At 53.7% G+C, this 13900-nt stretch overlaps 1 protein-coding gene across 10 annotated transcripts in view; it reads right to left on the bottom strand.

Annotated features, from left to right (window-relative positions):
* The window catches only part of TSPAN9 (tetraspanin 9), a 210644-nt gene that overhangs the window by 73122 nt on the left and 123622 nt on the right, over positions 1 to 13900 (bottom strand). For 9 of the 10 annotated variants that reach the window (XM_028829166.2, XM_028829167.2, XM_077953297.1 and 6 more), the window contains one exon: positions 10066 to 10145. In XM_028829166.2, the coding sequence (XP_028684999.1) occupies positions 10066 to 10128 (63 nt within the window). In that variant the 5' untranslated portion in view covers positions 10129 to 10145. Of the gene's footprint in view, positions 1 to 10065; positions 12586 to 13900 lie in introns of those variants that run through there. The other variant, XM_015150842.3, reaches the window with a different exon arrangement.

The following is a 13900-nucleotide window of genomic DNA, read 5'->3' as shown; positions in this document are numbered from 1 at the left end:
AAAGCCCTATCTCTACCAAAAACTCAAAAATTAGCCAGGCATGGTGGCACACGCCTGTAATCCCAGCTACTCGGGATGCTGAGGCATGAGAATCGCTTGAACCTGGGAGGCAGAGGTTCCAATGAGCTGAGATCACGCCACTGCACTCCAGCCTGGGTGATGGAGAAAGATTATATCTCAAAAAACAAAAGAAAGAAATACAAAGACAGCAATTTTCCCTGAGATGATGAACAAATTCAATGAAAGGCCAACCAAAATGTGAAAAGGGTTTGGGGAAGAGGCTGGCTGACTGATTTTTGATGAAATAAGATAAACTAATTCTAAAATGTATGCAAAAGAACCAAGGGCCAAGAACAGCCAAAATACTCTTGAAAAAGCATCAGATGAAAGGATTTGCCCTACCAGATATTGAGACTTACTATAAAGTTGTAGTAATGAAGACAGTGTGGCACCAGGACAGACAAACAGTCCAGTGGAAAAGACCCACGCATACACAGAAACACAGGTGGAGGTACAGGTTTACGGGGAAAGGCGGACTAGTTAATCAACAGAGCTATGGAGGAAAAATCAGAGCCCCATCTTATATACAAATATAAATTCCAAATATATTAAGGACTTAAATAGAAAAAGAAAAGCTTCCAGAAATCAGCCCAGGAACTCATCTTCAGTCATTTACCTGTTCATTTGACAATTCACGGGCACTGATTCTGTGGCAACAAGCGCTGTCCTACCACCAGGCTGTAAAAATGAAGCAGGCGCCACGGCGCATGTCTGAAATCCCAGCACTTTGGAAGGCCGAGGCGGAAGGACTGCTGGAGCCCAGGAGGTTGAGACCAGCCCGGGCAACATAGCAAAACCCAACCTCTACAAAAAATACAAAAATTAGCCGGGCTTGGTAGCACGTGCCTACACTTTGAGCTACTCAGGAGGCTGATGTGGAAGGATCGCTTGAGCCTAGGGAAGTCAAGGCTGCAGGGAGCCATGATTGTGCCACTGCACTCCAATCTGGCTGACAGGAAGGAGACCCTGCCTCAACAGAAAAAAAAAAAAAAAAAAAAAAAAAACCACACACATCCATGAGATAGCATGTATTTCTTACATACATAAAAAGTACAATCTAACAAAGAAGAGGCTGAAAATCTGACTATATTTATTACAACAAAGAATTTCTGTTTACCAAGACCCCATGCAGAAAGTGAAAAGACAAACTAGAAACTGGAAGCTACATACTGTGTTTGCAATACATTTAGTTAACAACAAATTAGTATTCAAAACATATATGAAACTCTTAAAAATTGTGAGAAAAAATGCAACTCGATAGAAAAATGAACAAAAGACAAACAGGTATTCACAGAAGATGAAAGAAAGGCTAAGGAACATATGAAAACATGTCCACTAGTGATCAAAATGCAAATTAAAACCATTATAATATAGCATTTTACATCCATTGTACTGGAGAATGCCAAAAACCATTTCCCGTTGACTTTCCACTGGTGGGAACATCCACTGATACATCCTCACTGAAAACAATCTGGCACTATCTAGGGAAGGTGGCAGGTACATATCCTGAAGCTCCACAGGGCCATTACACTCCTCCTATATAACCAGAGCAGTGCTCCTCAAGGTGTGGTCCATGGAACTGCTTCATGCTTAGAAACTTTTACAGCAATCTGACATTGCCAGAACATCCCAGAGCACCATCAGCTGACTCACTCAGGTACAGCTGAGCTCGTCAGGTGAGTCACGTGTGCTCTGAACCGTGTACTACTCACGTGCAGCAGGACCGCCTCTGAGAACTAAAAACTTAAAAGACGGTCCTCCACCACAGATACTTCTAGAAACACTGTCCTAAAGAAACACTTCCACATGTACCCCGGAAGACTTATACAAGACTGTTTACAGAAGTGTTGTTTAGAGAAAAGAGGAAATAACCCAAATGTTCATCACCAGAAGAATATACTGCAGCACATTCAGGTAATGAAATACTACAGAGCCGTGAAAAGATATGCACTCTGGCCACAACTACCAACGTGAATGAATCCAGAAACATAACGCTGAATTTTTATTCTTTTATTATTTTTTCTTTGAGATGGAGTCTCTGTCACCCAGGCTGGAGTGCAACAGTGTGGTCTCGGCTCGCTACAACCTCCGCCTCCCGGGTTCAAGCAATTCTCCTGCCTCAGCCTCCCGAGTAGCTGGGACTACAGGCATGTGTCACCACACCTGGCTGATTTTTGTATTTTTAGTAGTGACGGGGTTTCATTATGTTGGCCAGGCTGGTCTCGAACTCCTGACCTCGTGATCTGCCCATCTCGGCTTCCCAAAGTGCTGGGATTACAGGCGTGAGCCACTGCGCCTGGCCCAACACTGAATTTTTAAAAGTACATTCAGAATTATTCTGTTTATCAAAAGTTTAAAAATCAGTGAAACTAAATGATGCAGTGTTTAAGAATGCCGATATATACGGAGTGCACTTCACACAAGATGCAAGGAGAACGGTGCTCTCTCAGGGAGAAGCTGGGGGTCACAGAGGCTCCCAGGTATAGAAAGTCCTCTTTTTCATAAAGTAGGCTTCTAAGTGGGTAGAGGTTTTATAATTTTTTTAAGTACATGAATTTACATATGATGTATTTTACAACTGTCACTTATTTTAGGTGACGGTGTTTCTGGTTGGGAAAGTGACCTGGACCTGGAGCTCTGTGTGCTGTGTCCTGGTCAGCCCAAGTCACAAGCCAGCTGCCCAGCGGGGTCTAACATCCACCAAAAGGCCTGTGCGGGCCCCACACTGGGTCCAGGCCCCACTCATCATGCCTAGGACAAAGGGAAGCAGAAGAAGTATGTGGGGCTGCCCCTTCTGGGAGGTCTAGAGCTGTGTGTAGAATGTGACAGGTGCAGCTGCAGGCCTTGGGGTCAGACACCACAACCTCCTCCACTGCCTTCTCCCCACCTACACCTCTCCTTCCAAGAAACCTCCCGGGCCCTCCCAGCTGCCCCCATTCTCCCGACTCCAAAGGCCCGAAGACATTCAGAACAATCCCCAGCCCGAGGGACACCTGGGGCTCCTCCCAGGGCTCCAACGCCCTGCCTGGCATTGTCATCCGAGCGGTCCACACTCCAACCCATGGGCACTAACTTCCTGTTCATAGGCTCTCACTGCAGGAACCATCGTAATACCAACAACCACAGCTCCTGTGCACGAAGTCCGAGGTGCCAGGCAGCCTGCTAAGCAGTAGACCCCCATCATGCACACAGCACCTCCTGCGGGCCTCAGCACGGCCCTGTAGGAAAGGTGGTATTGTCCAAGGTGAGGAAACCCAGACACCGAGAGGTTAAGGAAGGCCTTCAAGACGCAGCCCTCACTTCTGGAGGCTCCCACTCAGGAGGAGCTTTACTCATGTAAAGGCTGCCCGGCTGATGTGAACATCCACCCTAGTGAAGAACCCCTGCCTTGGAAAGAAAGCTCCCTGAAAGCGGGGCCCTGTCCCCCTTCTCCTTGGCCGGTCTCCCACAGCCCACCGGCCACTAAAACAGGGCCTCTCTGCATGGTCCTGACGCAGTAAGCTAGACACTGCGAGGGAGATTTGACACCCTGCAGCCTCCCCTGCCCCAGGGCTTCTCCAGTTCTCCTGAGCCTTCCAAGTTTGCTGGGGTGCACAGGAGAGGAGGCAGACCCCATCTGCATCAAACCAGGGCCTCGCTAAGTGAGAAGAGGTTTCAGGCCTCCCCTGAAGTCCCACAGCTGGTTAGATAAAGAGTCAAGTTAGAAGCCACATCTCGACCTTGTGCTGCTACCCCGCCTGACCGTGTGCCATTTTTAACATCCCTGCCAGGATCGGACCCCAACCCCCCACCACTTCTGCTGGCAGATTAGCTTTCAAATGTGAGCAGGGACAAAGCTGGCTCAGAAGACTTAACTCTGCCCCATGGGTTTAGCTCGGCTTCAAAGCTTCCTAACTGGAACCAAATAAACGGGCATATCACAGCTGGAAGGGAGAAGCCGGAAAGCGGGGAGAAAACAGGGGCATTTCTCTAAAGCTGGATTACCTACAATGACAGCTTGAGCCCGAGTGACACAGCAAGACCTGTCACGGTGGTCTGTGCCAGAAAAACAAAACAACCCTGTCCTAGGAGCCCTGGAAAGCCACTGACGAGCATCCCCAGGCACTGCCACATACCTTCCCATAGGCCAGAGCCCCTCAACTTCAGAACCCACTCTAAACTCTCCACCCCTGAAGCCACTCCTGAAGGGCGCCACCAGACTGGCACGACCCTTTGTTTCTCTGGGTTCAGCCCATCGCGTGTGTCCAGCAGGTGCCGTCTCCCCCTTGGGCTGCTAGCTCTCCCCTGGCATAGCATCTGGATTAACATGTTCTCTCTTCCTACCCTTCTCCCTGCCCTGGAGCCCCTAGTCTCATCTAATCAGCAAACTCCTATTCATCCTACAAAACCCAGGTGTCACCTGCTCTACTCTCTTATCTCTATACCTTGTCTCTATTAAGCAGTATTAATTACTCCGTTAAGGAGCTCTATTAAGCAGCTACTGCTCAGAACTGTAATTATCTGATTAAGTGTCTGACTTCACACAACTTTGAGCTGCTCAAGGGGCCGGCTTACAGCAGGTGCTCAACTAGCCACAGAGCATCTGCCAGCCCTTTCAGAGGAAGAAACAGAAAGGCCACAGGATTCGCGAATTCTTTTTTTCAAACTAAGGGAAAAAAAAAAACGAAGGCTCTTTTTCTCACCTCTCTTTCTGATGGGAATAAACATTTTAGAGCAGGAGAGTCAGAAAGCAGCTGTGTGGGCGCAGAGGCGAGGAAAGGACAAGTCAGGCCACCAGGACTCTGGGTGCAGGCCTGCTGCTGCCTCACCCTAGAATGCTCTCACCTCTCCCTTGGCAGCCCTGTGTTCAAATGTTCAGCGCAGGACGAGCCAGATGACCTCTCCATTCCACGACTTCCTGGCACGAGAAAACTGATCTGCCCTGTGTGAGCCCAGTCAGCCCATTCTCACCAACTGGAGGATCCTGTGCACCGAGCGGGCATTCAGTAAATAGTTGTGGCATGAGTGAATGGACCCAGTTGGGACCCCAGCACCCTGATGAGCCACAGAAGGCCTCTGGCTACAGAGTCTGCCACCAAGTTCGGCCAAGGGCAGCCAGGCGCACGGAGGTAGGAACAGGGGAGGACGAGGCCTCTCCGTCTGGGGAAGACGCTGGAAGGTGTTCTCTGAGCTCTTCACCAGCCAGGGTGGAGGGCCCAGCGGCCCTTTCCTCAGGCTAGAGAGAGCTGCTTACCCTGTTTCAACCGGGACTTTCTCTTCTCTACCCGCCTCCTCCCCACCCCCTCCTGATTGACACCAATGCTTGCTCTGACAAGATTTAAAAATAGGTATTAAGACAAGGAAGTTTAATTTTTAATGCTGTGGAGAGGAAGTGAACACAGACCTGGCATTCCCTCACGGCCACATTCCAGGAGTCTCGGGGTGTCTGCCAGGCCCCGCACCTGTCCCCCTTCCCCCAGCAGAGGCAGGCCTGACCCACCCTAAGATCTACTTGTCGAAGCCCTCTAGGAAGACAGCCTGAACCCTCACACCTGAGCCCTCTGGGGAGGCCCTAAGTGCCTCCTGCTGCCCAGGTTACCCTGTGTCTCCTCTGCCTGGAGAGGCCAGGTGAGGCCAGGTCTGAACCCAAGCTCCCTGCTGGGACCCTTAAGCCCACTCGCGACCGCTGTTTTCAGACAGAAGGCGCCCCACAGACTCCTCATGACACTCCAGGCCACCCAACACTGACCGCGCACACACCCCAGCCCGAGCCTACAGAGGCACTCGTGACACGGCTGAGCCAGTACTGAGCATGTGCCACCAATGCAGCTGGACAGCCCGACCACGCTGCCCGCACCCCAAGGCAGCCAGCGTCTGCGAGGGCCCTGACCTCACTTAAGGGAGTTTAATCAGGGCCCCATCAGCAGTCTGCCCGGGGCCACCCTGCACCAACCTTTCCCCTGTTCCAGCAGGCTGGCTGAACACGGCCTCCTCAGCTAATTAGCCTTCATTACGGGAGCGATCCACAAGGAACAGGCTTTCCAGTGGGCCAGAATGTCACTCCTCTGCCAGCCATAATTTAAAGTGATGGGACAGCTCTGCTGGCAAGCATGAAAAGTGACCATTATCCTAAGTAGCAATTATGCCGGCAGCCCCAGTCCCGCCCCCGCCCCCCACATCAGACAGGAACTCGATTTGGGTCGGGAGGAGCTGGGCGGGATCAGGACTTGCTGCTCCAGGAAGGGTACCCATGACCCCCGCATTCAGAGGTCCCTTTTCCAGCCCAGCCCCATGCTCTCTTCTCTACTCACAGTTTGAAGCTCTGAGCCTCATTTGCCCTCTGGGAGGGGCTTAGAATCATTTAATCTCTACTACCAGTATTCTACTAGATGGCCCTGGGAGGACCCAGAGATGGGGCTGATGGAGGAAAACGCCCAGATGGTTCTCACTGCTGGGAGAAATCCCTTAGGGTGAGTGTGCTTACTGGGGAACAGGATCCTCAGTATGGGGAAACTTTTGTCCCAATTCAAGCCTCCTATTCCCTATCCACCTAGAAGCCAGCATTGTCTTTAGTCCTGAGAGTCGGGACAGGGGATGCAGAAGACAAAGAGGAGATGGGACTCAGTCAGGAGTGACCACTGCCCTCTCCTCTACCCTCACCTTGCTGCCCTCCTGGTGGCCCCAGATTCCCATAGTGCACTGGCTATTCCCATAGCCAACATGGCTAGCACTGTCTGGTTGAAGTTGCAGTGTCAGGAGCAGACCTGGACCCCTACAAGCAGGCAGGCACCCAGCAGCCTGTAAGGCACCTGCCCTTTTCTTAGTAAGGAGGAGGACCACGGGCTGTGTGGCTCCACCTCCCAGCCTACCCCCAGTGACGTCACCCAGCCCTCACCAATACTAGTACCCTAGAAGCTCCACCCAGTGGTAAAGAACCCATGCCCGCCTGTGAAGGGCTGCAGTGTACGACAGCTGCACCTGTCCTCCACGTGGGAATCCTCCCAGGCGTTCAGAGGCACGGGGGGGGGGGGGGGCGGGTAGAGGCAGCAGTGAGTTCAGAGAAATGCCAGATAGGCTCCGGGATCTATGGGAAGAGCTCTATCTATTGATTGCAGGCCTCAGGTTCAACTCTAATGCTTCAGAAAAGCCTCCTTTTTGGATCTGAGCCACAAGACTACAAGTTAAGGCTACAAAATTCCTAACAATTGCACCTGGTCCCAGAGGGCTGGGCTTGACCCAGCCTGCATGCTTCCCCTTCCCCCCTGCACAAGACAGCAGCAGAGGCCCCCCAGGAACCCTGACTCATCAACACCCCACCTGCCTTTGAGGTTTTCCCTTCCCATTCTGCTCCCTCCTCTGCCCCTTCCCCAGGATCAGGCCAAGCACCAGCCTGCAGGAAGTCTTCATTTGAGTGGAGCACAGTGACCCACCACCCCCAAATCCTGGCCAACACCCTGCTGCACCTGCTCCTCCACCTCCCGAAAAATACAGTGGCAAACACTCTTACACACAAGCATGAACTTCTCTTCTGCTAAATTCCCCATCTTACCTAAGGTCTATGTCTTATTTCATCATCTCATTCGCTACTAGCATACAAGAAGTCGGTCTTGGAGATTCAATTTTTCCCTGCTTATAGTATGTCATGGGAATCCTGAAAATATTAAGTAATCAGAAAAGTCAGAACCCAGGAGAGAATAACTCCTAGCCTGGTAAGAGAGTGTAATCGGTACCTTCTAATTAGGAAGAGACAGCAAGTTCTCTCGCTATCAACCATAAAGACAAAATATTTCACCAACTAGCTCATCAACCTCTGCCAAGTTTTTAAGGGAAGATGGGAAGAATCGCTTGTCATCCCATAGCTAAGGAGAGCCTTTATCAGAGAGGCAAGCGTGAGATCTAACTTCTCTTCCCCATCAAGTGGAACTCAGGAGCCACTACCACATAACAACATGTTGTGGATTTACAGCTCTGGCCCTCCATGCATTCACTCACAAACATAAAATGAGGGCCTACTATGTGCAGGGTACAAATCACTGTACTAGCCAGCGAGGAGGTCCCCAAACCAGCTTGGGCTCATCCTGGAGAAGAAAGGCACCGCAGGCAGTTATACCAACTCTGGCCAGCAGGTGGCAGGGTGGGGGTGGGGAGGGGCGAGCGCAGCTGAGTGAGGATATAGGCCCCAGGGTCTTCCTAATAAGGCTTAATATAGGCAGGGTGGGGCGAAACAAAAAGGTAAGTTGAGACTACAAAAAAGGACGGAGAAGGAAGCTGTAAACAATGAAAAAGACAGCACTGGTGTGAGTCCAAAGGCACCAGGGAAGCATACACCAGTACTTGGCTGACAGATGCTGGCAGACAGGTCACAGGACCAGGAGGCACTGGCCCACGAGGCAGCCAGGGACATTCCAGGGGTGCTCGCCGCCAGAAGAAGAATGAGACTATCTGCCCCAGCTTCCATAAAACTCTAGGCACATGACAGGTAACATGCTAATAGGGTGGCTGGAGGGTCCAACGCACGGTGACAACTAGGGGACTCCAACTCAAGTCATCTCAGACCAGTCTCTGGAAAAGCAGCCCACGCCCCAGGCAGGGAAGGGGCCTCCTCTCCCCAAGAGAGAAGATGAGGATGCCTGCCCCCACCCCAGATGGCATGTAACCAGTGAGGTGAGGACAAGGAGGGAGACCATCACGGCAGCCCCTGTTGGACTGGAAAGGAAGCCCAGTCCTTCAGGGACCAAGTGATTTGCCCAAGGTCACACAAGAAGCTAATGCAGAAGCAAGACTGGAGCCCAGTCTTCTTCCTGCGCTTGCAATTCTATGGGAAAAGTCACCCCCTCCACACACACCCCCACCCTAAAAAGTTTTTCAGCTCATGTGGATCACTCCACACAAAAGCTGAATGCCTCTTCAGCACAACTGCTTCTTCCTGACTTCACTCTGAATGACTTTCTCCTGTCCTCAGTGCTCCTCCTGGACCACGGGCAGTGGGCAGCTGACAGCCTCCAGCGGGCAGGACAGACTCTGGGACAGAGCCAAACATCTGTGCTATGTCAGGGCTTGGGTGAAGAAAGGCAGAGACGGCAGCTGGGATGAAGGAACGATTCGAGATGAATTTAAGAAGTTTTCAAATTTTCCTAACCAGTATTTCTTATGCACGTGCACATATGTGCGCACAGCCTCCAGAGTCACACAGAGGACAGAGAGCAATTCCCAGCTGCCCTACCCATTCATAACTTCTCTAAAAAAGGGCCTCTCACCAAGGACATGGGCACTCTGCTTGTCTCCCTTTGTCCCTTCCGGCCACTGGGGCTCCCAGAACCTGGAAGCACGTGGCCAGCCAGCTCCCTGCCCAGTCCACTGCAATCCCTCAAAAGCAGCAGCCAGCCACCCGATGGCAGCATGCCCTCACACCCCTCCTTTCCCACCCAGGCCCCGACCCGGGAGCATATCTGAGGACCAGCAAGCAGGTCCATTGGCTTGGGACAGGGGCTCCTCCTCTTTTTCCTAGGATTCACTGAAAGAAGTGGGAAGATGTGGCCTCTACACCCCGCCCCCCTCCAACCCACTCCCATAAAATGCTGCAGATTGTATTCTTGTGCATTCAGCAGGAATATAAGAAGAAACTCAGAAATACATCCTCATTTGTGCCCATCTCCAACTCAAGCTCACAGCTGTTAAAAATTCTGACCCCACAGCCATTACTGCAGGCTGCCCAGTCGGAGGAACTTCCAGCCTAGGTTTTCTTACAGGGGAAGGAGGTGGTGCCAAACTTTGCCAGCCTCTTAGGAATAGAGCGAGTCTCTCCTGCAGACAGGCAAGCTGGAGCTCCCATTCAGCCACCAAAGAGAGGGAGAAAAGAAAGACAAAGGTGCATGAAAGGGGGGCGGGGGCAATTTTTTTAAAAGCACACTTGCCACTGTGCAGAGAGCAGAGCAATGCAGCACCGAGGAGGGAGAGGGGATCCACGCTGTGGTAAGCCAAGAGGAGGAGAAGAGGGCAAAGGGAGAGAGAAACGGAAGGACTTACCCAGAATATCAAATTGAAGAGGAACATCATGTACTTCAAGCAGCAGAGGCAGCCCCTGGCCATGTTGCACTTCTTAAATTCTAGGAGGAACACAAAGGACAGGTCCAGGTAAAACACCACGTACTTGCTGCCTTTGGGTGCATTGTACTTGTCGGTCTTAACGCCGGCCTCGGCGCGGCTCTGGCCCCGGGAGCCCGCGGTGCCGTAGAAGGCGCCGGCCGTGAAGCCGCGGCCGAACGGGCGGCCGGAGGTGGACGGCTTGGCAAAGTCCGAGTCCTTGCTGTCCAAAGATGGACTCCGGTGTATCGAAGAATCCTCGCTACTCGACTTCTCCATGCTCACGGCGTTCCCGGGGGGCGCGAGGGGCGGGGGGCATCGCTCCCAGAATGGGACGGAGGGGGCGCCCAAGTCGGGCGCGGGCTGCGGACGGGCCGGCGGAGCCTTGCACGCCCCCCTCTCTGCACCGGGGCGCACTCGCGGCCGAACCCCGCGCCCAGGGGCTGCTGCCTCTCGGACCGCTCCCCGCTCCTGGCCGGCGGGCCCGGGAGGGCTCTGCGGCGCGGCGCGGCTGTCTGCGCGCTCGCGAACGATCCCCGGGAACCGGCTCGCCCGCGTAACTCAGAGTCTTTGGGGAGGCTGCAATTTGATTTCTCTTTCCAGGGCGTCAGCTCGCCTCCGGCCGCACTGGCCGCTCCACGCGAGGCAGAAGGGCACCGGGATCCAGGCTCCCTGGGCACACCTCTCCCAGCCCAGCCCAGCCCCGGCGCTGAGCCCCACCACTTGGCCGGCGCTCCGCCTCCTCTCGTTGCGCGACTTTGCGGAGCTGCCGCCGGCCCTGGGCTGCCCCGGCGCGCGGCGGACAGTGCCGAGGGATCCGCCGCAGCTGCAACCGCTGGGCTTTCCCTGCGAAATCCCGGCCCCGACTCGCGACTCTGAAATCGCCGGGAGCCCCCTCCCCGGGCCCTCGGCCCCGCCCCCTGCTTTGCATTCGACCAATGGGCGCCAGGCCCTCCCGGCCCCGCTGGGGAGCCACCCCCTCCCCACTGACACACTATCTTTAATGGGATTAGCTTTCTGCTGTGTGCCTAAACAAGTGCGCCGCGAACCCTCGCTAAATGTCAAGGGCTCTGCAGCTGAGGGGTGAACCAGAACCTTCAACGCAAAGCGCTGGTGTCTTTTACCCGAGGAAGGGAGCGGCGAGAGGAGGGGGATGGCTGGAGGTACCCACGGCCCGAGCAAGCCAGAGGAAAGGTCTGGGGAGGACTGGACGGGGACAGAAGCGCGGCCGCTGTCGAGCTGGCCGCCGCCCCCTATGCACGTGGGGGCCTGTCCGGCCAGGGCACGCGGTCTCCCGGATAGACCTACACACACTCTCTCACACACACGTCCCCCATGCCTTTGCACACGTGGGTCTGGCTAGGACGCACAGGGAGAAGGGACCGCAGGGAGGCGCGAGGTATCGGAAAGCGCTGGGGGCCTCCACGGGGTGCGCGCCGCCCTCCCCGCCCCCTCGGCGCGCACGCACGGGCGCGCACACACGCGGCTGCGCCAGGCTCCTGCAGCTGCGCGAACCCCTACCCCCGCGTTCTCGGTTGGGACGCTGCGGCGGCTGGAACCCCGGGCAGGCTGACAGGGGCAGGTGGACGAAGCCGGGTCCTACCTTGCCTTTCCTCACGCCTCCTGTGCCAAGAGTGATGTAGGGGTGCTCTTGGCCACTGTCTGGGTGCTCTCCCATGAGGTCAGAGAAACAGCGGGAGGAATGCTTTTGCTCGGGGCTTGGGAACATCCTACCGTAAAACACTGCAACTGGGCAGCCTCCCTTGGGCTGGTGCAGAAGTCTGCATTGCCGACAGGGATACCACATTTTGCAAATGATGAGGATTAGAAGACTTGCGGGTGGGGAACCCACCTCTCTTTTCTGCTACCCTTCTAGTCGCTCAGGAAGAGAGTACTGAAAGCACCGGAGGGCAGGAGCCACATTTTACCAGGTTCTGTAACCCCACCCCCTACCACAGGGCTTGGCCTCTGGGAGACGCTCACTGGGGATGGCTGGATGGACGAATTCATGTCCTACCTGGGGCTGTGGGTGTGGAAAGTCCTTCCTGGATCCCAGCAGGTATCATGTCACACCTAGAACTGTGTGCTAAACCCCGGGTCAGGCCCTTGAAGAAACAGATATGAGAAGTGGGGCTCCCTGCCCTTCAGGCAGCCACAATCCAGTTAGGAAGACAGGAGGGTATTAATCACCACGGCAGCACAGACGGGCAGACACAGAGCTACCACAACAGGCATGGCCATCTGGGAGGGGGACATTAATTCCAGCCAGAGGGACTTTCAGACCCTCATCACAGAGCTGTGGTGGTGACCTGTGCTGGTGGTGACCTGTGCTGGTGGTGACCTGTGCTGGTGAGCCTGCAGTCTCACTGGCTCCCTGGCAGGCCCGCCTCCCAGAGGTGAGAGCTCTCCCATTCTGAGTGCAGCTCCCCTACTTTAAAGGAACCTGCAGTGGTTTTACCATCCTGAGCCCTTTCCCAACTCAGATGGGGAGCCCAACAATAAAAGCTAGTGTGTATTACAGCCACCGGCAGCTACTCTGGCTTCGGCGCAGCAGCCCCACCGACGCTGTCTGCAGATGAAGGGGCAGATGTCTAGTCGCCTCCTGATGTAGCACCAGGACTGCCTGACTGGCATGGCTAATGCCTTTTGTCCTCTGCAGCCTCACCTGGCCGCTCCTGAGGGGCCCACGGCTGCCACTTCATTCTCACAACATTCCTTCTTTGATTCAGGGATAGATCATTTACCAGCTGGACCAAGAGTCAGGAGTCCTGTTTTTCACTTTGAGCTCTTTTTAGCTGTGTGATCAAGGGCAAGGCAGTTTGCCTTTCTGAGCTCCTGTTTCCTCTTCTTTAACATGGGGATTAAAAGAGCTGGTGGATGTGAGGAGAGTCTGAGGACATGAGACTGAACAAATTGGAGGGGCTGATCCTACCAGTCTCAGGTGGGGACCTGGTGTCACAGAGGGCCCTTAAGGGTGGCCCCCTCTGCTTCCTAACCATTTTTCATCTCTTCTCCCCAGCTTACACCTTGCCCAGGCAGAATGGTTTCCTCATTGTCCCTGGATCTTTCCACCTTCATTTCTGATTATAAATTAATTTGTGCCACTAGCCACTTCCTCAGAAGTCTGAGGGCCTTGGGGTTTGGGGGGTCCCCAGCAGGTAGGGGGAAACAACAGGCAAGTAAGAGAAAGTGGAGGCTACAACGCAACAGTTCTGCCTCCTCTGGTCACACTTGTCAAAGGGCACTGAAGTCACTCACACCTGTCAGTCCCTGAGCAAAGCTACAGTGAAGTCCCATCAGGGCACCCAGCTTATGAATCTTATGATTCATCAGAATCATGAGAGCAACTTTGACATATAAGTCTTTATATACCCCAGGAACCAAGCTTCCCACAACCTTACAAGATAGGTATACCCTATTATCCCCATTTTACAGAAAAGAAAACTGATTTCACAGCCCATGCTCCACACTCTCTTGGACTCTAAACAGTTTCTGCCCTTGAGAATCTTCCAGGCTAACAGACTCTTTATTTTTATTTTTATTTTTATTTTGAGACAGAGTCTCGCTCTGTCGCCCAGGCTGGAGTGCAGTGGTGTGATCTTGGCTCACTGCAAGCTCCACCTCCCGAGTTCACGCCATCCTCCTGCCTCAGCCTCCCGAGTAGCTGGGACTACAGGCGCACGCCGCCACGCCCGGCTAATTTTTTGTATTTTTGGTAGAGACAGGGTTTCACTGTGTTAGCCAGGATGGTCTCAATCTCCTGACCTTGTGATCACCT

Source organism: Macaca mulatta, chromosome 11, assembly GCF_049350105.2.
Source record: "Macaca mulatta isolate MMU2019108-1 chromosome 11, T2T-MMU8v2.0, whole genome shotgun sequence".
Taxonomy (NCBI): domain Eukaryota; kingdom Metazoa; phylum Chordata; class Mammalia; order Primates; family Cercopithecidae; genus Macaca; species Macaca mulatta.
This window is presented reverse-complemented; position numbering and strand designations above follow the sequence as displayed.